This window comes from Diabrotica virgifera, chromosome 4 (assembly GCF_917563875.1).
Source record: "Diabrotica virgifera virgifera chromosome 4, PGI_DIABVI_V3a".
NCBI lineage: Eukaryota > Metazoa > Arthropoda > Insecta > Coleoptera > Chrysomelidae > Diabrotica > Diabrotica virgifera.
In genome coordinates, this window is record NC_065446.1 from 12,944,582 (window position 1) to 12,966,051 (window position 21,470).

General features: G+C 33.0%; 1 protein-coding gene across 1 annotated transcript in view; it reads left to right on the plus strand.

The window, feature by feature from the left end:
* Positions 1-21,470, plus strand: part of LOC114326282 (glucose dehydrogenase [FAD, quinone]) — a 103,104-nt gene that overhangs the window by 63,519 nt on the left and 18,115 nt on the right. Inside the window, exons 4-5 of the mRNA XM_028274591.2 lie at positions 6,921-7,188; positions 13,266-13,434. Coding sequence (XP_028130392.2) covers positions 6,921-7,188; positions 13,266-13,434 — 437 coding nt within the window. The remainder of the gene's footprint in view (positions 1-6,920; positions 7,189-13,265; positions 13,435-21,470) is intronic.

Genomic DNA, 21,470 nt, shown 5'->3' on the forward strand with positions numbered 1-21,470 from the left:
TCTTATGCTTAGTGAACATTTTGTTGTTTGAATGTCCCTGATATCTTTAGAAACAAAAAAAATAGACGGTTTTGTAATTTAACATGTGTTTTAACCGAAACAAAAGTTTGAGACACCTTGTAGGGAGAAAAAGGCACAAAGGTCAGTATTCCTCGATATTATCTTGTACTCTCGTATTTTGTAAATAGTTTATTTTTTTAATTTCTCTTATATCTTTAATAACAAAGAAACTAGACGGTATTACTCTTTACTTTCAGTATTTTGACAACGAAACCCGATTTGGGCTTCGAAACGTTAATAAATTCATTTTTTAGTAAAATTGTGGCTTATTTCCCATAGAAAATACTAACTTATAAATATGCCACAAGGAAATAGCTTCAGAACAACATGTCGATGTTATGCTTACTTATAAACAATTAGATTAACTTTTTAACCATTACCTATAGAAATATTATTTTTTCATATTTAGAAAGACTGAATTTTGATACACATTTAGAAAGAAAAACAATTAGACGAGGCAAGCCACGCCTCCTTTTTTAATTCACATGTTCTTGCAAAATAATTTTGCAATATTTAGAATTATTTTTTTGTCCTTTTTTTTAATTTAGATCATAGTGTAAATCTTCATCTTTCATAAACTCTCCAAAGTATTACTGTAACTTCATAATTTTCTGACTTATAGTGTTGCAAAAAAAATTAATTTGGAATAAACAAATTAAATATCTTTTATAAACTATTTCACCAATTGATTTGGAATTTAGGGTATGATTTAAGCACCAGAAGACCCAGCATTCCGTGTAAGAAAGTTCTAAGTTAATTTTTACATAATAAATATTTATAAAAACTCAAAATTTACGATTTATTTTGCAATTTTCTAAACAACCAATAAGGATAGACATATTCAGCGAACGCTATATTGAAATTTTTTCATACAATTTATGAGTTTCTTAATCTCAAATTTGTTTAAAATGCTTAACTTTTGGGTAATAGACGAAAAAAGAGAAAATTTACCATTTTTTGATCTTCATTAATTTGTTTATAACTACATATGTATATCATCAAAATGGGCGGCAGGAAACATATAGGTTATTATTATAGATGTCCATACCACTCAAACAATTTGGTTTCGGCCTGGAGGGGGTTGTGTCACCAACAGGATATTTTGTTCCTTATTTCTCTGAACTATAAGCCGGCCACTCACGATAATGCGTTGTCGTTCAATTTTGTCGAATTCTACTAATTATTGATAAAAATTTTGATCGTGTGTGACCGTGTATCCAACAAAATCATTACAGTTTTACCACAGAGACTGGCCCGTCAGTTGCAGTACTGCAGAATTGATATCATCGACGATTTTGTCGAACGACGCCGCAGTATCGTGAGTGGCCGGCTTTAAACCCAATTCCAACGACGAGGTTGAAGCGCGTGTTGAAGCGATATTTCCTTTTGTGATAAAATCAGTAGGACCATCGCATCGCGCCCCCAAGAATATCAAGGTACACCGCCAGTGGGGGTGGTAGATATTTTATTGCGTTGGTTAATTTATACAATGATAAAAATTTTCAGAAAACGTAGTTAGACCACTATATAGTAAAATTAGCACGGTACTGATCGTAGCTCCATCGGCAGGGTGGACGCTTTAGCATTTGTAGTTAAATGTATTTGAACCATGTCATTTTACCGACAATTCGCGGAAGAACACGCGGGGCTCTATAGGACAATAAAAATAGGGTACAGAAGCCATAATTAGGGTTCGGTTTTAGCTTGTGTAGCAACATTTTTGTTTAAAGCCGCATTGGACAATGACAGATTTGTTACTGTAGTCGCTATCCGCCACTAAAGGCGAGACTACCGCAAGAAGAAGATTAGGGGCACTCTGTGATCTAAAAATCAGTAAATGGTAGAAAGTAAACCTCTACAAGACTATGGTGAGGCATACGTTCATGTACGGCGGTCAAATGTGGCCTGAAAAGAAAGTTGAGGAAAAGAAGTTGGAAAAAGCTAAAATGGAGTTAGATAGATGTTGGATAATACTAAAATGGTCAAGGTCATGAACATGTTCAAGACAATTGAATTAGATAACTATTTAGATGGGAAATAAGACACAGTTAAATTGAAAAAAATTATTTTATTAACATTTCGACGCCCAAATGTGGTGTCGTTGTCAAAATAAAAAATACTACTAAATTAAACAAAAATGCTGCTGTTTAGTAAAAAATTCTTCTAATAATTTATTTAATCTGACTCATTTATATCGGCAATTCAGACGTATATTGCCAATATTTATGGGTTGCTTTCCTGGGACGACTTTACTTAAAGATAGTTCATTCGATTACATGAAATCAACCCCAACTCAAGTACATCCGCTAAAAAATATTGTTTTCAATTTAATTGTGGTTTATTTCCCATCTATGTAGTTAATTATAAAAATGCCACAACGAAATAGCTTCAGAACAACACAATTAAATTAGTCCTGGTAGAGTTATTATATTTCTAATTTAATTAGAAGTACATAAAGTGTAACAAATTCTCATTAAAATTGTCATCACTGGCGTTACAACACTTCGTGAGTATTTGCCACATTTCCTATTGCCTTCCATGTTTGTCGATCCTCTACCAGTTTTTCCCATTGTCTCAATCCCATTTTCTTCAGATTCTCTTTTTCGTTGATCCTATACGACTCCATTTTCCACCTTTCCCTACTATGACTCACATGCTCTGTCCATCTTAGTCCATTGCATTTCTTCTTCTCGCAGTACCGTCTCCTGTCGGAGGTTGGCTACCATCACAGCAATCTTAACTTTGTTGGCTGCAGCTCTGAATAACTGTATTGAACTGCACCTATACCACTCCCTTAAATTTCGCAACCAGGAAATTAGTTTTGCCCAAATGCAAGACCAAGACGGGACTTAGACAGTCTTGGTCTTGGTCTTGCGCCAGTACATCTGGTCTTGGTCTTGGTCTTGGTCTTGCAGCAAGAGTCTTGCAAGTCTCGCAGTTGCCTATAAGCCTATTGCATATCTTTGAACAACGTGACAGAGATGTACATTTTAAGCTAGAATATCATAGCCATAGTAAAGACCAGCCAAATTAATAAATATCTAGACCAGCGGTTCTCAATTTGGGGTGCATGTACCACTGGTGGTACATATTATTATTTGCGGTGGCACACAAAACGCAAACACGGCTAAAATCAGCACCACAATTATTATTATACTTAATTAGATTACCTAGCTAAATACCTATTTCAGTTAGTTGGTAACAAAAATAATAAAAAGTAATTTGTGGTTCATGACTCAAAAATATTGAGAATTACTGATCTAGACAACTGGTGGACAACCGGGTGGAGTTTGAACCCGTGATCTTAGTGATCCGTGCCTATGTTCTAACTAAGTAAGGTTTATTAGAAACTTATATATTTTATTATATTAATATAGGGTAGAAGAGCCATATCCATGATGAACGGCATTCTGTGGAACCAGACAATAACTAAAGCGAACAAACAGCTCATATACAACAGCATACTTAAAAGTATAATCACATATGGCAGTGAAGTTTGGCCACTGAAACAAAAAACGGAGAAAATTCTACTACTAACAGAAATAGACTTCTGGAGAAGAACAGCAGGCAAATCAAGAAAAGATCGGATACCACATGAGAGAATACGAGAAATGATGGGAGTCACACATACAATAATTGATGACATAAAAACAAAACAACTAGTATGGTACGGCCATGTACAGATAATGCCAGACGACGGGATCCCTAAACAGATTTTAGCGTGGACACCACAAGAGAAAACCAAAGGTGGAATGGCGAGAAGAAGCTAGAGGGAGGGACTAAAAAAGAACTAGATGAAAGAGAAATCCCTCCAGGTCTACGGTTAAACAGAGACGAATGGCGGTTAGGAGTCGGAAGGCGTCGAAGAACGCTGTAAACCGATAGTAATAGTAGTAGTAGTGTATTTTATTATCCAATATAAGCGAATGTAATGTCCAATATAAGCGAAAATATGAGGTTATCGTTGTAATTTCAGTATTTTATAAATGCTTGAATATTCCACAGAGTGATGCTAGCTCTGTGAAAAACACACTTTTATTGGTACACACGGTCTACAGTGACAAAAATAATCGACCTGTTTAGCAAAAATAATATTACAGCGATATGTATAAATATAAGACAACATATTTAAAAAATCACTTAAATCGAACAACAGGCTTAGAAAATTCAAGACATTAACAATGACCTGTTTTTAACGTGGTGAGTAAATTTTTTGGAGAAGTGTATATCGTTAATTTCGGTATTTTATTTACACTGTTCCTTTGTCTCGTTATCATACTTTTAAATAATAGCCGCGCTCTTTCCGCAAATTTTCTGTAACCCAGTGATCTCATAGCATAGGTCATAGCACATTCAGCAAAAACAATACATAATAGTCTTACTATTCTATATACCGATAAGATTAAATTTGTGGTGTTTAAATTCCTAGAAAACTAATAATGACAAAAATTAATTACTTATTAGGTATATTTTTTATCAGCAAGGTGACATATTTTTAAAAAGTTTGGATACGATATTTGATATTACTATCGGCGTCGCAAAGCAAGAATGGTATGTTATGATTAGAAGACGACTATTCTCATAATAGGTCTGGATCCCGCGTATGAAAAAAAAGTTGATTAATATCAAGCTGAAAATTTGTTAAGAGCTTAAGGGTGTCTAGTCGGACAAACTTTGATATATGGGAACACTGGAACAGAGGAAGTTTTAATTGTGGAACATACTAAAAATTTGGAACGGTCAGACCACGAAAACGTCACATGTATTTTGTCCGACAGGACTTCCAATTGATTTGTTACCCTTTCATTAAACTCTCATGCAAAAATTAGACTGCTATTTATCACCTGTCATAATTCCTGTCATTTGACATGTTCTACGTGTTCCACTCAATATCATGCCCATTTGGTGATAAATAGCAGTCTGATTTTTGCATGAGAGTTTAACGAAAGTGTAACAAATTAATTAGAAGTTCTGTCTGACAAAATACATGTGACGTTTTCGTGGTCTGACCGCTCCAAATTTTTAAACTGTTCCACAATTAAAACTTCCCCTGTTCCAGTGTTCCCATATATCAAAGTTTGTCTGATTAGACACCCTTAAGCTATTAACAAATTTTCAGCTTGCTATTAATCAACTTTTTTTTCATACGCGGTTTCCAGACCTCTAACCCGGACAACTAATTTCAGAGAAGTCGTCTGATGGGAAGGAAAGTACAAAATATTTTATTTTACATTGTAATAATGACCTAAGTACGTGTCAAATGTGTCAAGTGCTCTTTAAATGGTTATTTTGACTCGATATGTATGTTTATGGTATTGTTCGTAGTGAACATAAGTCCAATTTTCAAAATTTTTGTTACAAATTTTTTTTTGTTTCTCATAAAGTATGTAAGAATATAGCCGAACTAATATACATACCCACTAAAACGACCCTCAGTTCTAACTGCAAGACGCAAGAGTCTCGCAGGCTAAGTCTTGTTCTTGCACGGTAAGTCTTGGTCTGGGTCTTGCTAAAATTAGGCTGTCTTGGTCTTGTTCTTGCGTTTTCTTGGTCTTGTTCTTGGTCTTGCGAAAACGCAAGAATAAGACCAAGACTGCAAAACCAAGATCGATTTTGGGCAACACTACAGGAAATCCTCCTACGTCCCACATTTCTCTTTCCCTGTATTATGAGTCTAAGCAAAGAGTACTTTTCTCCTCTCATTATGTGGCCCAGATATTCCAGTTTTTTCGTTTGTATGGTTTTTTCCATTGGACTAAAGATAAATATAGAAGATATACTTCTATATTTCAACTTTTCGTTCTACTTTGTTGTTATTGGTGATTGTTGCCCCTATATATTTAAATTATCTGACGTCTTAGCAGTTACGATCTGCCATATTCGCCGTGTTTTAAAACGATCATTTGTTTTTTGGGGTTTTATTTAAGTTTTTTTAGACCGATATTTAATACAGCTTCTTCAAAGCTCGAGAAAATATTCTTAACTTCTATTGATGAATGTGCTACTGCACCAGCGTTATAATCAAAGGCGAGTACGATTTTTTGCTTCCCCCCGAGCAACTTTTTGGATAAGTTTTTTCGTCTTATATATCCTAACGCCAGATTAAGCAACAATGGGGACAACCGATCTCCCTTACTAAAAGCTTTAAAATGCGCGTGGGCTATACGTAAAAAAAATATATTATAAAAATTATCACAGTATCAATATGGTCAATAATTTCTATAAATTACTCAAACAACTTTCTTGTTCTTCTTCTTTAGCCTGTTTGCATCAACTCCTGGACAAAGGCCTCCTCAAGAGTTCTCCATTTTTCTCTATGTTGTGCTATTTGGTGCCAGTTTCTCCCCATTTATGCTTTGATGTCGTCAGGCCATCGTTTTTGTGGTCTTTCTGTTCTACGACTCTGCTCGCGTTGTCTACAATGTACAATGTTTCTCGTGCACCTTTCGATGTTTTGTCACGTGTCCTACCCAGTTCCATTTCAGTTACACAATTCTTCCAATGACATCTTCCAGCTTCGTCCTGCTTCTCACGTCCTGATTTCGTATATGTTCCCTCAGAGATACTCCTAACATAGCTTGGTCGATCGGCCTCTGCGTCGTTCTCAATTTATTGGCTGATATTTCTGTTAGTGGCATCGTCTTCATTTCATAGGTCATAACTGGTAGAATGCAACTGTTGAATACCCTTTTCTTTAGATTTATTGGTACCTTTTTTAACACTGAGTCTACCTACTGCTGTCCAAGTCATTCGAACTCTTCTAGTTATTTCCGCCGTTTGATAAATAACTTAAGTTTAACTAAACCAGTTCTTTAAAAACTTTATCCAGATAAGTCTAATTGTTTCTTTTTATTTTACAGAAACGGTGTTAGATTAAGCAGTGCTCGTGCTTATATAAGGCCTCAGAGATATAACACCAATCTGCATGTAATGCTTAACTCAACAGTGACAAAAATTAATTTGAGAAAAGATGGAAAACAAAAAATTGTAGACACGGTAGAATTTGTTTACGAAGACAAAAAATACACGGTGAAAGTTAAAAGCGAGGTCGTCCTTGCAGCAGGAGCTATAAATTCTCCACAAATTCTTCTGCTCTCAGGAATTGGACCAAAAGCTGATCTTGATAAGGTAAGTCACAAATGTCAACTATGGGTAAGCATAACGCCTAAATGATAAGATCCCAGATCATATATTTATCTAGAACATTATTTATGGTACCTATATTTTGTAATAATTTTTCGAGCTAGATCATCATCATCGTCAGCCCATAGTTGTCCACTGCTGAACATAAGCTTCCTCGAAAAACTTCCATTCAGATCTATCCTGCGCTGCTACAATCCAGTTGGTACAAATTTTCTTTATGTCGTCAGTCTATCTTGTGGGTGGTCTTCCCGGGTTTCGTCTATCCGCTCTCGGTCTCTACTCCAAGATTTTTTTGGTCCACCTATCATCTCTCAATCTAGCGACGTGTCCTGCCCACTTCCTTTTAATTTTGTCTATGTGGCTTATAATGTCTTCTACATCACTTGTTCTACGAATTTTTTCGTTTCTTACCCTATCTCTTAACGTTATGCCCAACAATGATCTTTCCATTTTACGTTGCGTCACTTGTAGCTTTGGTGCAGATATCTTTGTTAGAGTAAGTGTCTCTGTGTCATATGTAAGAGCAGGCAGGACACATTCATTAAAGTCTCTTATTTTCAAGCTGATAGCTATATCACCTTTAAAAATATCACGTAGTCTTCCATATGCTGCCCATCCCAGAGTTCATCTTCTTAGCAGCTCAGCAGTTTGATTGTCTCTGCTAATTTTTACCGTATGTCTAAGGTATATGTCTAGCAACAACTTCAATTTCGACGTCTTCTACCTTTAAAGGATGGCTCGGAAATAAATTCGTCGAAATTTTTATCTTTTGGTAATTAATATTTAGACCTACTTTACGTGTTGCATCGCGGAGTTCATTCAACATTATCATTGGCAGTCTTTAGGTCATCCGAAATCAGAACAATATCATCTGCGAATCGTAGATGACTAAGCATCTAGCTGGATAGTTAAATTAGTAATAAACAGTCAATAGTAGAACAGTACATAATAAGATCCAGTAATAAATCAAAATTGTTATTTAACTGATTTCTTGCCTTATACTTTACCTTTAAATAATATGATTTAAAGTAGTTCATATCTCTTCCTTCTCAACACATGGCCCAAATATTGTATTTTTCTTTCTTGGATTATTCTTAGTAATTATTTTTGTTTGTTCATGCGCCGAAGTACCTCATTGTTAAAAACCGTTAAAAATTCAGAATAGGTCTGTATGCATACATCTCAAAGGCATCTGTCTATTCTCTTTTCTGTATCGGAATCCATTATTCAACTTTCACAGCCATATAGCAAGGCAGAAAATACATAACATCTGATCATTCGAATTCTGAGGTACTTAGTATACTGAATACTTTACAAGACCTTAGTCTGGTCTTCAGTGGCGACGCGTGACTTTTTCTGAAGTGTTACCAAAACCAGATGCAAAAAATCTTAAAATGAAGATATGGCTAAATGTATATGTATACAATCACCGGCACAAAATTCCGCCACCCAAAATTTTTGATTAAGTTTGACAATCTATAACTTTATTATTCTTTGTACTTCGATTTTAAAGATTCTTGCACGAGTTTGTAGGTACATGTATTGATGTCAATTGCTATTATTCCGGTAACAAAAAATTTTTGCTTAGATAGCATTATACGGGGGTGAATGTAAGCGTTGTTTTTTCTCCTAACTTTAAAAAATTCTGTGGGAAAATTGGAGTGCTGATTTTGTTTCATACTCCTTTTGTATTTTCTTGGAGTTATCACTAAGGTCTTGTTTTTATGAATTATCTGAATATCTCTTTTCTTGTAAGAGCTGTAATTAAAAACACTGCTTTGAAGGTTTATTTAGTTAAAAATATCAAACGCACTAAAATTAACAAAACAAAACAAATTTAACAACAAAACAAAACAATTCAATAACGGATATGTCCACCTCTTGCAGCAACGACTGCTCGCAATCTGTTTAGCATCTAATAAAGATGTGTTTTCCTTGCCTGGGGAATAGCCCGATATTCCTCTACCAGGGCCATAACTGTACAAAATTTTCTGGAGGCCTAGGATGACGGCAAATAGCTTTTTTATTCATTCCATAAATGCTCAATATGACTGAGATCTGGGCTGCATGCGGGACATTCTAATCTTATCAATCCAACCACCCGTGTTGAGCTGCCCCCCCCCCCCCCCCCCCCACTTACAAAAATCAAAAACCAAATAGCCCTGATTTATGAGCTATTTATGAGCTCTCATATTCCGCAAACTAAAAATTTTGAGCTCGTTCCACTGAGCAGGAATTTGATGCTTTAGTGGGGGGGGGGGGCTGAGTCAGCCCCCCCCACTACTTAAAAATAGGAATATTGAATCGGTTTTTGCGGCAGAATTACGAGCTATTTATGAGCTCTTGAAATTATATAGTTTCGATTTTTGAGCTCATCCCCTTCACCCCCAAACAACCCATTAATTGATTTAACTTAAGAGAAAAATGCTGAGAAAACTTAAAATATATCGTATTGCGGATATAATTCCTATAGCTTATATACTCTAAGAATAAACTATTAAATCACGTGCATTTCGATTATTGAGCTACAACCCCTTCGCAAGAAAACCACCCTATCTTCCCGGCTTAAGAGAAAGTTGTACTTAAAATGCATTAAACTAATTATTTGGCGACAACATATCATTGAATAATTTATAAGCTTCCAAATTACGCGCATTTAGATCAGCAAATTGCAATTTATTTTGTATAGTGCAGTCACTGAAAGTGAAAATCAACGATTATCTTCAATTTCGGTGAACCTTTATCGATTTTCACGAAAATTGGTCAGTGGTTAGAGGATACGTCAAGAAACAAAGATGACATAATACTACCTTGCGCCTTTACCCTGAGGGTGCATACCGCCCCTTCTCGGGGGTGAAAATTATTTTATAAAAAATAACCGCACAAATCAATAAAAGAACAAATTAAAAGTAAAATTTATTATATAAAGTTAATAAAATAAGTCAATACTTTTTAAGTTATTAAAGATTAAAGATTTTAATTATTCGTGAAAAAAATTCATGTTATCAAGCGATTTTTCGTAAATCACTGAAAAACTGAAAGTTTTTACAAAAAAGTTAATAGTAGTTTAATTCGAATAGCTTATATTCTAAGAATAAACTCTTAAATCACGCGCCTTTCGATTATAGAGCTACAACCCCTTCGCAAGAAAACCATCCCATATTCCCGGCTTAAGAGAGAGTTGTACTTAAAATAATTTAAATTAATTATTTGGCGACTATATATCGTTTAATAATTTATGAGCTCGCTAAATATACGCATCTCAATTATTGAATTGCCATTTTCTTTCTATAGTGCAGTCACTGAAGGTAAAAATCAACTATGACCTTCGATTTCGATAAATTTTCATTCATTTTCACGAATTAACAATAACAGTTTGAGGTTTTAACCTGGGGTATATGTCACCCCTTCTCGGGGGTGAAAACTACTTTATTAAAAATAACCCCACAAATCGAGAGAGGGACAAATTGTAAGCAAAATTTGTTATATAATGTGATTAAAATAAATCAATACTTTTTGAGTTATTAAAGATCAAATATTTTAATTTTTGTGAAAGAAAATGCATGCTTTAAAGCGATTTTTCATAAATAACTCAAAAACTGTAACTTTGTTCTGATTGGATGTTCAAATGACATGTCAAAAATTATCCAATATGGCAGCTGTAGGACAGCTGTGGTTTGGAGGTAAAGGTAAAGGTAAGCAAATGTATAATATATTAGTTTTATTGTTGTGAGGACAGAAACAAAAAGTTTATAATATTGTAGTGACTTTTAAATAGTTTTTAAAAGCAACAAATTGTTAATGTATCATGGGTATAAACCTACCTATTTGATCTGCCAAAATACATAGTATGTAATACTTTTATTTATATAATTTGATTACCATCAAAATTTCTATCAATATTCACCTAATATATTGGTTTTTTGCTCTATGTTTTGTTGTATTTTTTCAATCCTAAATCATTTCAATTCAAAATTAAAGTAATTTGATCAATTTTCAAAATATCAAAATATCACAAGTTTAATCCGTTTAGTTAGTCGATCTTCGTAAATAATGACACATAGTGTCCGCGGCTAAGCGGAGAAGGCGAGTGAATTCCAATACCAACCGCTCTTATCAGCGCTGGTTCGAGGCCCAATAGAAACTTTCTTTTTTGTTTTTTTTTAATACATTTTATGATTGTAAGTATATTTATTATATAATTGTATTTTCAGAAAATACGTATTTAGTTAAAAAAAATTTCGACAATTAATTTTCAGACATCATTTGTGGCTTGTTTAATGTGTTTGTGTGTGTTTTATTCTTTTATTATTTTAATTTTTGGCACTGTTCTAATAAAAATGTTTGAGAAGTAGTAAGTATAAATTAGTTTAATATTTAAACAAAATATAAATAAAAAGTATATTAATTTCGTTTAAATCATATAATAGAAGTATAACTTCTTACGTGCGTACAAAGTACACACACATTCTTTTTTGAGTAGTATGGACATCTATATTAATAACCTTTATGTTTCCTGCAGCCGATTTTGATGATATACATAGTTATAAACAAATGAAGATCAAAAACGGTAAATTTTTGACTTTTTCGTCTATAACCAAAAATTTAAGCATTTTAAACGAATTTGAGAGTAAGAAACTCATAAATCGTCTAAAAAACTTCAATATGGCATTCGCTCAATATGTCTGTCCTTATTATTTGCTTAGAAAATTGCAAAATAAATTATAAATTTTGAGTTTTTATAAATATTCATAACTTATGTAAAAATTAATTAGAACCTTCTTATTACACGAATTGCTGAGACTTGTGGTGATTAAATTATATTTTAAATTTCAAAGCAATTGGTCAAATATTTTCAAAGTTATTTAATTTGTTTATCCCAAATTCATTTTTTTGCAACGCTATAAGTCAGAAAATTATGAGGTTACAGTAAGACTTCTGACAGTTTATGGAAGAAGAAGATTTATACTATTGACTTAATTAAAAAAAATGACAAAAAGTAATTTTAAACAGTGTAAAATTATTTTGCAAAAACACGTCGATTTTCTGCTTACTTATAAACAATTAGGATAACTTTTTAACCTTTACCCATAGAAAAATTTTTTTTCATATTTGAAAAGACTGAATTTTTATACACATCTAGAGAGAAAAACAATTGTCCTAGGACAATTAGGGAGGAATTTAGTCCCCCTTTTTTTAATTCACATTTTTTTGCAAAATAATTTTGCAGCATTTAGAATTATTTTTTGTCATTTTTTTTTAATTAAAGTAATAGCGTTAATCTTCTTCTTTCATAAACTGTCCAAAATATTAGTGTAACTTCATCGTTTTCTGACTTATAGCGTTGCAAAAAAAATTAATTTGGGATAAACAAATTAAATACCTTTTAAACTATTTGACTATGTTTATGACGAAGTTTAAATTTAGGCTATGATTTAAGCACCAGAAGTGTCAGCATTCCTTGTAATAAGAAGGTTCTAAGTTAATTTTTACATAAGTTATGAATACTTATATAAACTCAAAATTTATGATTTATTTTGCAATTTTCTAAGCAACCAATAAGGATAGACATATTCAGTGAACACCGTATTGAAGTTTTTTATGCGATTTATGAGTTCCTGACTCTCAAATTTGTTTAAAATAATTAACTTTTCGGTTATAGACGAAAAAAGCGAAAATTTACTGTTTTTTGATTTTCATTTGTTTATAACTATGTATATGATCAGAAGCGGCTGCAGAAAACATATAGGTTATTAATATAGATGTCCATACTACTCAAAAAATTTGGTTTCGGCCTGGAGGGGGTTGTGTCAATAACAGGATATTTTTTTCCTTATTTCTCTGAACTATCAGGGAATGACTTAATTCATCAAGCCCTGAACACACAGTTTGACATATTGATTGCCAACCTCAATAGAGAATGCACTTAGGACGAGGAACAACTAAACCTGTTTTTTTTGGTTGTTTGGAAAATAAAAGACTGGTTTTATTTTAGTTGTATTCAAAAATATTTAAAACCGCTCTGGTTTTATTATTGTGTAAACAAATTTCAATACTTTTAGGTTGGAATTCAACAAGTGCATGATTTACCAGGTGTAGGAAAAAATCTAAAGAACCACGTTACTTTTTACATCACGTACTTGCTGAAGAAACAGAAGGATTTCGTAGATCTAGACTGGGCCACAGCTATGAATTACATTGTCAACAAAAAAGGACCTATGTCATCAACAGGTAAGTGGAAACTGATGTATTTAGTTTTTGACTTTATTAAAAACATTCAGTTAAATATATACTTTAAGCAGAGGATTTTAATTGGTCCAGAGAGGCCAGAGAGTCACATGCAACCTCCTCTCATGAAGGCCTTTAGAAAAACAAATAAATTATATAATTTGAAACCAATATTTTACAAATCGAGAAATACAAAAATTAGAGAAGAATGCAAAATTCAAGATATTGTAAGATTGGGAAGGCAGCGCAAGAGGATGTGGTACAACCCTGTAAGACCAATGGATGAGAATAAACTCCCAAAAATTGCCCTAGAAAGCAACCCTCCCGGGTTCAAAACCCTCTGGAAGACCACCTAATAGATGGAGGGATAGTTGGCAATCTAACTCTCAGGAAATTAACCAGAGGCAGCTTCAGAATTAAACAGATCGAAAGATCTCCAAGAAGTAAAAGAAGAAGAAGAAAATAAAAAAAAAATATTAAAAATCCTTTATGAAAGTTATACTTATATTGATCCTGAGGGGGAACCCTAAGGTTGCTAGCCCTGATCCCCAAACCAGACAAAAAATTAGAAGAAGTTACCTCCTACCAACCTGTTAACTTGCTACCAACTATCTCCAAAATTTTCGAAAAAATATACGCCAAAATGCCAAAGTCAATAATAGAAATGTTGCACTTAATTTCAGACTATCAATTTGGATTCCGAAACAAACATGGTACCATAGAACAAGCATACAGAATAGTTAACAGGATCAACGATGACTTCAAACAAAAACGTTACTGTTCTGCTGCCTTTATTGATATGTCACAAGCATTCGATAAAGTTTGGCATATTGGACTATATTAAGGATATAAATGATATAAGGATATTAAAAAGCTACTCCCATATCCTCACTTCCTACTACTAAAATCCTACCTAACCAACAGAGTCTTTGATAGACAAAACAAAGAATATTCTTCTCTAAATACCATAAAAACAGCGCTTCCACGGAACAGTGAACTCGGACCTATCCTGTATTTGTGTGCACAAGTGATCTTCCTACGACACCACTGATTACAATAGCCATATTTGCGGGCGATACAGCTGCTTTCTCTTCACACGAAGACCCACAGACGGCAAGAGATAACTCTATTCCGGTAGGTGTGTTGCTGGAATTAACTGAAATGAATGTAATAAAACGAACGGTTAATATTTATTTTATTGTTGTACAAAAATGTGCTTCGCTAAAAGACACTCGGAAGAAGGGTCGTTGGGTGTGGTCCGACGTGTTTGCCTGCTGAGCTATTACTAAAGAAGAAAGCCACAAACGATAATATGTTTGTGTTCCTTTTCCTCTGACCAGATGAGCAAATAAATCACTAATAGGTCTGGCGTATACTTTTTCAGTTTTAAGAAAACAATTTCGAATGCATTAAGTGAGTTGTTGACATAATGGTCTGATATGGTAACTAATTTATGTGGGTGAGAAAACAGATGGTGACAGGGTAAAGCCATGTCTCTCTTAACATTTTTATTTGAATTTGCATTTCGAATGACTAACGTTGTTTCGTTTTTGAGAAAAAATATTAAAATTAAAATTAGCAAAAATAGTAATTAAAGCGTACCGCTATAACTCTGACTCTTTGAATGTATAATATCGGCTTCCGTCGTTATAAATTGCCTTTTATTATATGGAAGCGAGCGCTGCACTTTGGGCGAATACAGACGAAGACAAGAATTTCCACTGTTTTTTATAGGAAATTTTAATTCCGATCGGATTCGAACCCGTTATTTTCTGATAGCCCAGTCGAGATAGCATTTGACCTTGCATTACGAGCTGCCCCAAATTTTATTTTTCTAATCTTTAGGGGAGGCCAATAGTAGTATAAATTTTAAATCTCGATTGAATTTGACCGTTGCGTTAGCCGCCATCTTGATTTTAAATGAGAACGGTTTTTGTTCAATATCTCCGCCATTTTCAACTTTTAGACAAAAACTGTAGAAACTGATATTGTTCAAAATGCGAATGCGATTTTCTATAATTTTATTTATTATAATTTTTTTCGTGCTGTCGATATTTTCCGAGTTATGGGGAAAAATAGTGACAGTTAAAGCATAATTATTAATTTATTGAATTATCTCGTTTATTATTAGCTTTAAAACAAATTTGAACCCATACAAAAATGAAGAGAATTAAATTTTGTACAATTTTGATCTCTTTTATTTTTTTGGTAAAATCAATCTTTAAGGTAGTACGTACGCGGTAAAGGCGCGAGCGTAAGACCTGATTGATTTTATAGCAATGGATTTTGTTCACTATTTCCGCCATTTTCAACTTTTCGACAAAAAGTGTAAGGACTGAAATTGTTGCAATTACGATTTACTACAATTTTTAGAGAACCAGTGGCGGGTCTATGAGGGGGGGATGGGAAAATTCCCCCCAATAGGGTCCAAAATTAAAAAAAAATTTGAAATATTAAATTATGTTAGCTGGCATGAAACTTAATTATCAACAGATAAATTCAACCAATCAAACCCGCTAGATAATAAAACTAAGTGAACTTAATGCATATAAGTTATTATTTATATTTTTATGTACTTAGTTTGGTTGGTGTTTCATTGGAAGTTTCAAAAATTGTATAAAATATAAATCTCTTTATTTTTCTTTATGTACAATTATGTCGTACAATTGATAATAAATGAGACAATTCAATAATTATGCTTCCCCACCTCTTCCACTATTTTCCCCCTTAACTCGTAAAATATTGATCCCATAAAAAATTGTGGAAAAGAAATTGTAGGAAATTGCGTCTCCAACAATTTTAGCTCCCACCATTTTTGTCTAAAAGTTGAAAATGTCGGAGATATTAAGCAACAACAGTTCTCCATTAAAATCAATATGGCGGCTAATGCAACGACGGAATTCAGTCGAGATTTTAAATTTACACTACTATTGGATATATTTCTCCCCTAAAGGATAGAATTATACATTTTGGGGTAGTTCAGAAACAATATTCAATTTAATAATTATGCTCCCCCCACCTCTTTTTACTATTTTCCCACTTAACTCGGAAAATATCAACCGCATGAAAAAAATTGTTAAAAACAAATTGTACGAAATCATATTTGGGACAATTGTAGTTGAAAGTGGCGTAGATATTGAACAAAAACAATTGCTACAAAATCAATCGGGTCTTACGGTCGCGCCATTATCGCATACGTACCACCTTAAATATTAACTTTCGGAAAAAAATGAAAACTACTCAAATTGTGTAGAATTTAATCCTCTCTATTTTTGTATAGGGACATTTTTGTCGTAAAACTAATAATAAACGAGATAATTCAATAATTCTGCTCTAACTGTCACTATTTTCCGCCATAACTCGGAAAATATCGACGGCACGATAAAATTGTAGTAACAGAAATGATAGCAAATCACATTTTCAACAATTTTGGTTGTTATACTTTTTGCCGAAAAGTTGAAAATGACGGAGATATTGAGCAAAAATGGTTCTCGTTTAAAATCAAGATGGCGGCCAACGCAACAGAGCAATTCAGTGGAGATTGTGAATTTACACTACTATTGACTCCCCCTAAAGATTAGAGAAATAAACTTTGGGGCAGCTCCTAATGCAAGTTTAGGCCTGTTAGTCGTCTAACCCGACTGGACTATGAGCTTTTCCATTAAGTTACATCTCCATGCTTTGACCTACCGAGGTGGTTTATTACTATATAGTGATAAGTGCCCTAATAACCGGCAAAATAACGCAAAATATGGAAAACCTATTAGGTTGTAAGATAGTAAGAGATAAAGCTAGTTTTTATACATGGCTAGTTGACTTCAGTCATATTTATATGTATGGCGTCGAAAACCATTTTAGTTTAGTGCTCCATGTACTTCGGCTAACATAAACAAGCGTCAAATCGAAGTAGAAATGTAATATAAACTTAATTTCAAACTAATATTGTGGCTTAAACTACAACATAAACTCCATATTGTAGGTGAATAAGGGATTTTTCCTTTATTCCGAGACGATGAGGTGGCCAAGTACTCAAGTAGGTGAAGGCCAATAAAACAAAGAAGAAGGCTTGTAAATCGCCATTTTCAAGGCTTAATAACTCAGTAAAAAATTATTACTATGAGAGTTGGAAAGTGACCAAATCAAAGTTTAAAGTCCACCCTACAAGATCCTGAAGAAATTTTTGTCATCATTTTATTAGATACTAAGCTGTTATTTTTAAATATTAACAATGAGCGCTAACTGCATATACGCGGCCGTGAATAGTGAGTGCGAAAGAGATGCACCATTCCGGCAGTCTAATGGTGCATCTCACTTGCACTCACATTGACGTCCGCCTCACTTAGCGCTCATGGTTAACAATTAAAAATAACAGCTCAGTAATAAAATAAAGACAAAATTTCTTCAGAATCCTGTAGGGGTAGCCATCAACTTTGATTCAGTCATTTTTTGGCTTTCATAATCATAATGTTTAACCAAGTTATTAAGCCTTGAAAATGGCCATTTTCGCGTTTTTCAAATTTTAAATCGAGTATAACTCAACAACAATCAATTTTAGAGAAAAATTAAAAGAGACCTTTTTGGCTTAAAATGGCCCAAGGAATATAAAAAAAATACGAAGTGAAAAAATTGATTTTTTGAATTTGTTTAACAAAATTGTTTAAACAATTTTCCGACCGCGGCACCTCCCGGCACTCTGTGCATTTGTTGTTGGCTCCGTGCGTCTCCCCTCTATTTACAGAAATTTACAGTCACGTGACACGCTGTCGGTTTTGTAAAAACGTTTTAGTATTGACTCTTATGGGATTATTTTGTTAAACTTGAATATTTTATTTTTTAGTGATAATAAACGAATACAAATTGTTAGAATTCATTAGTTATTCCTTTATAATGTTATTTATAGTTCAACAAAAATATTTTTTGTCGTTAATAAAGATTTATTGACATAATTTGCGATAGTGAGGTTATATAGGACATACCGTATCCGTACTTTTTAAAGTCAATTTGGATTTATCAGAGCTAAAAGTGTATATAATATGTAAAAAACTTATAAAAACGTAAATAATATTATTATATCATGTATGTACTGCCACATCCTTTGTATATAAAATATAGAAAAAGTTAACCTCACTTCATTCTTATAACAGCGTTAATTAATTTTATTCTTTGATCTAATTTTTTTTGGGAACGAGGAAAATAAAAGTATTTCATATCACTAGTTTTCCATGTATTTTTACAATGAACAACACAACAAGTAACGTGATATATCATTTTTTTAAATGTCCCATTTAAGCATACAACAAAGCGTCCTTACAAAGATTCAAGCAACCGCCACCATGAGCAGGTCGGTCGGTTTTGCTTTGACACTTTGTTAAGGCTCGGAGCGAATAAGGAACTCTTTTTAAGTCAGTTTGTGCAACAAAATCGAAACGGAATATGTTACCTAACGAGGGCGACGATGCTGCCTGGACTATAAGCTAACAACAAGAATTCAAATTCCGGTCTCCAGTTACGTCATGCGATGCGCGAACTCGGACGGATTTGCGCTACGAGAAGATACTATCTTTTTATTTATAGTATCATGCTAACGTCTAAAGGTGGAAACTCTCGATAGTGGTAATGTAATTTAAATTAAATTATAGGTTTTTACCGATATTTTCTCACCTCTACTAGTTTCATCTCTTTATATTTCACAACGAGCTATGTTTTCCATCTTTTGTGTTATTTTGCTGGTTATCATCACTGCATTTTACTGCCCAAGGAATTACAACTGACTTCAACACAATTAAAAGAGACTTCCAATAAAGTATAAAAGGAAAAATAACTCACAATAAAACACTGAAAACTTTTGTTTCCATCAATTATTTAAAGGAAAAATAACGTTTCTTTTGTACATTTTATACTGAGTTACAACGTTGTTCTGAAGCTATTTCCTTGTGGCATTTTTATGATTAATTATTTATATGGGAAATAAGCCACAATTAAAATGAAAAAAATAATTTTATTAACGTTTCGACGCCCAAATCGGGTGCCGTTGTCAAAATACAAAATATTACTAAATAAACAAAAATGTTGTTGCTAAGCAAAAAAATTCTTCTAATAATTTATTTAATCTGACTCATTTATATTGGCAATTTAGACATATATTATACATTTTAAAGTAGAAGACTTTAAAATGATATTGCCAATATTTATGAGTTGCGTTCCTGGGACGACTTACTGAATGATAGTTCATTCGATTACATGAAATCAACCCCAACTCAAGAATATCCGTCACAAAAAAATTTTAGCATGTGATCTGTCTTTAAAAAGACAACCAAATGCAACGACAGTAAAATTCTCGCGTTAGAGACTTCATAGTAAATCACAAGGGAAAACCAGGAAAAAAACCCTGTGATACTATCCCGACATCGTAAGTATTTGGTCTTACATTTAATTTACTCTCAAAAAATAATACCAAATTCTGACTTGTAACATGTTTAAATTTTAAATAATATTAATAAAACTAGATATATAAGTAATACTAAAATATAAAATATGTACCAGCTCGATGTTATTGACTTACTAATCTTGGTATTTTCTTTCTGTTGACTTCCTCTTTCAGTATGGGCAACCACATCCTACTGCATTCTACCGAGGAATTTGCGACACAATTGGTTTCATTTAGCAGAATTAGAGCCGCTTCTTTGATTTTTCTCTTTTTACTATCTGATTCTCTCAGGACTATACTTGAATCTCTCCACTGAACTCTATGTTCATTATCCCATGCGTGTTGACATATTTGAGATCTATCAAATTCTCTATTTTTAATATAAGATTGATGTTCACTTATTCTAACGTCTAATGGTCTTGATGTCTCACCTAAATAAAATTGTTCGCATTCACAAGGTATTTTATAAATGCAATTCTTTGTTCTTTCTTGATCATTGTTAGGTTTAGTTTTAGATAGAATTGATCTCAATGTGTTTGTTGTTTTGAATGTTGTTAAAATGTTGAATTTATTTCCTATTGTTTTAAGTTTCTCGGATAGTCCTTTTATATATGGTATTGATATTTTACTCGTATTATTTCTTGTGAATGTTGTAGGATCCCGTTCTAAGTTGTTCTGTTCCATTCGATCCAATCTTGACAATTCCTTATTTATAAACGATAAAGGATAATCATTTTTTAATAAAACAGATGTTAACAATTGTTTTTCTGCTAAAAAGGAATTTTCGTTAGAACAAGTAATTTTGGCTCTATCATATAAGGATTTAATGATTCCCTTTTTAACGTTGATGTTGTGATTTGACTTGTAATTGAGGTATCTGTTGGTGTGTGTTGATTTTCTATACACTTGAGTCTCATATCCAATATCCTTCTTTGAGATCAACACATCGAGGAAAGGTAGGCTGTTATTGTATTCCTTTCCATTGTAAATTTTATTTTCTCTTCTTGATCGTTTATAATATTCAGGAACGTATCCAACAATTCTGATTTATGAGGCCATATTGAAAACACATCATCTACATATCTCCACCATACTGTGGGTTTTAAATTTTGTTTAGAAATAATATTAGTTTCGAAATCCTCCATAAATATATTAGGCAATAATGGAGATAAAGAAGAGCCCATTGCGAGACCAAAATTGTGTTTATAGAATTCATTGTTTAGTTGAAAATAGGTATTATTGGTACATAATGTCAATAACTCCATTATAGCTGATACATTTAGTCTTGTCCTAGTTGCCAATGTATTATCATTCTCTAATTTCGTTTTGATTATGTTTAAAGTTTTATCTAATGGTACATTTGTAAATAAACTATTTATGTCAAAACTTACTAAAATATTATTTGGATTAAATTCAATAGTTGATAATTTGTTTAAAAAATGTTTTGTATTTTTTATAAAAGTGTCATCATTATTAGCAAATGGTCTTAGAATGTTTAATAAGAATTTTGATAGTTCACTACAAGGAGAATTGATGGTACTACAAATGGGTCTAAGTGGTATGTTCGCTTTATGAATTTTCGGCACTCCATAAAAATGTGGTGTCTTACTGT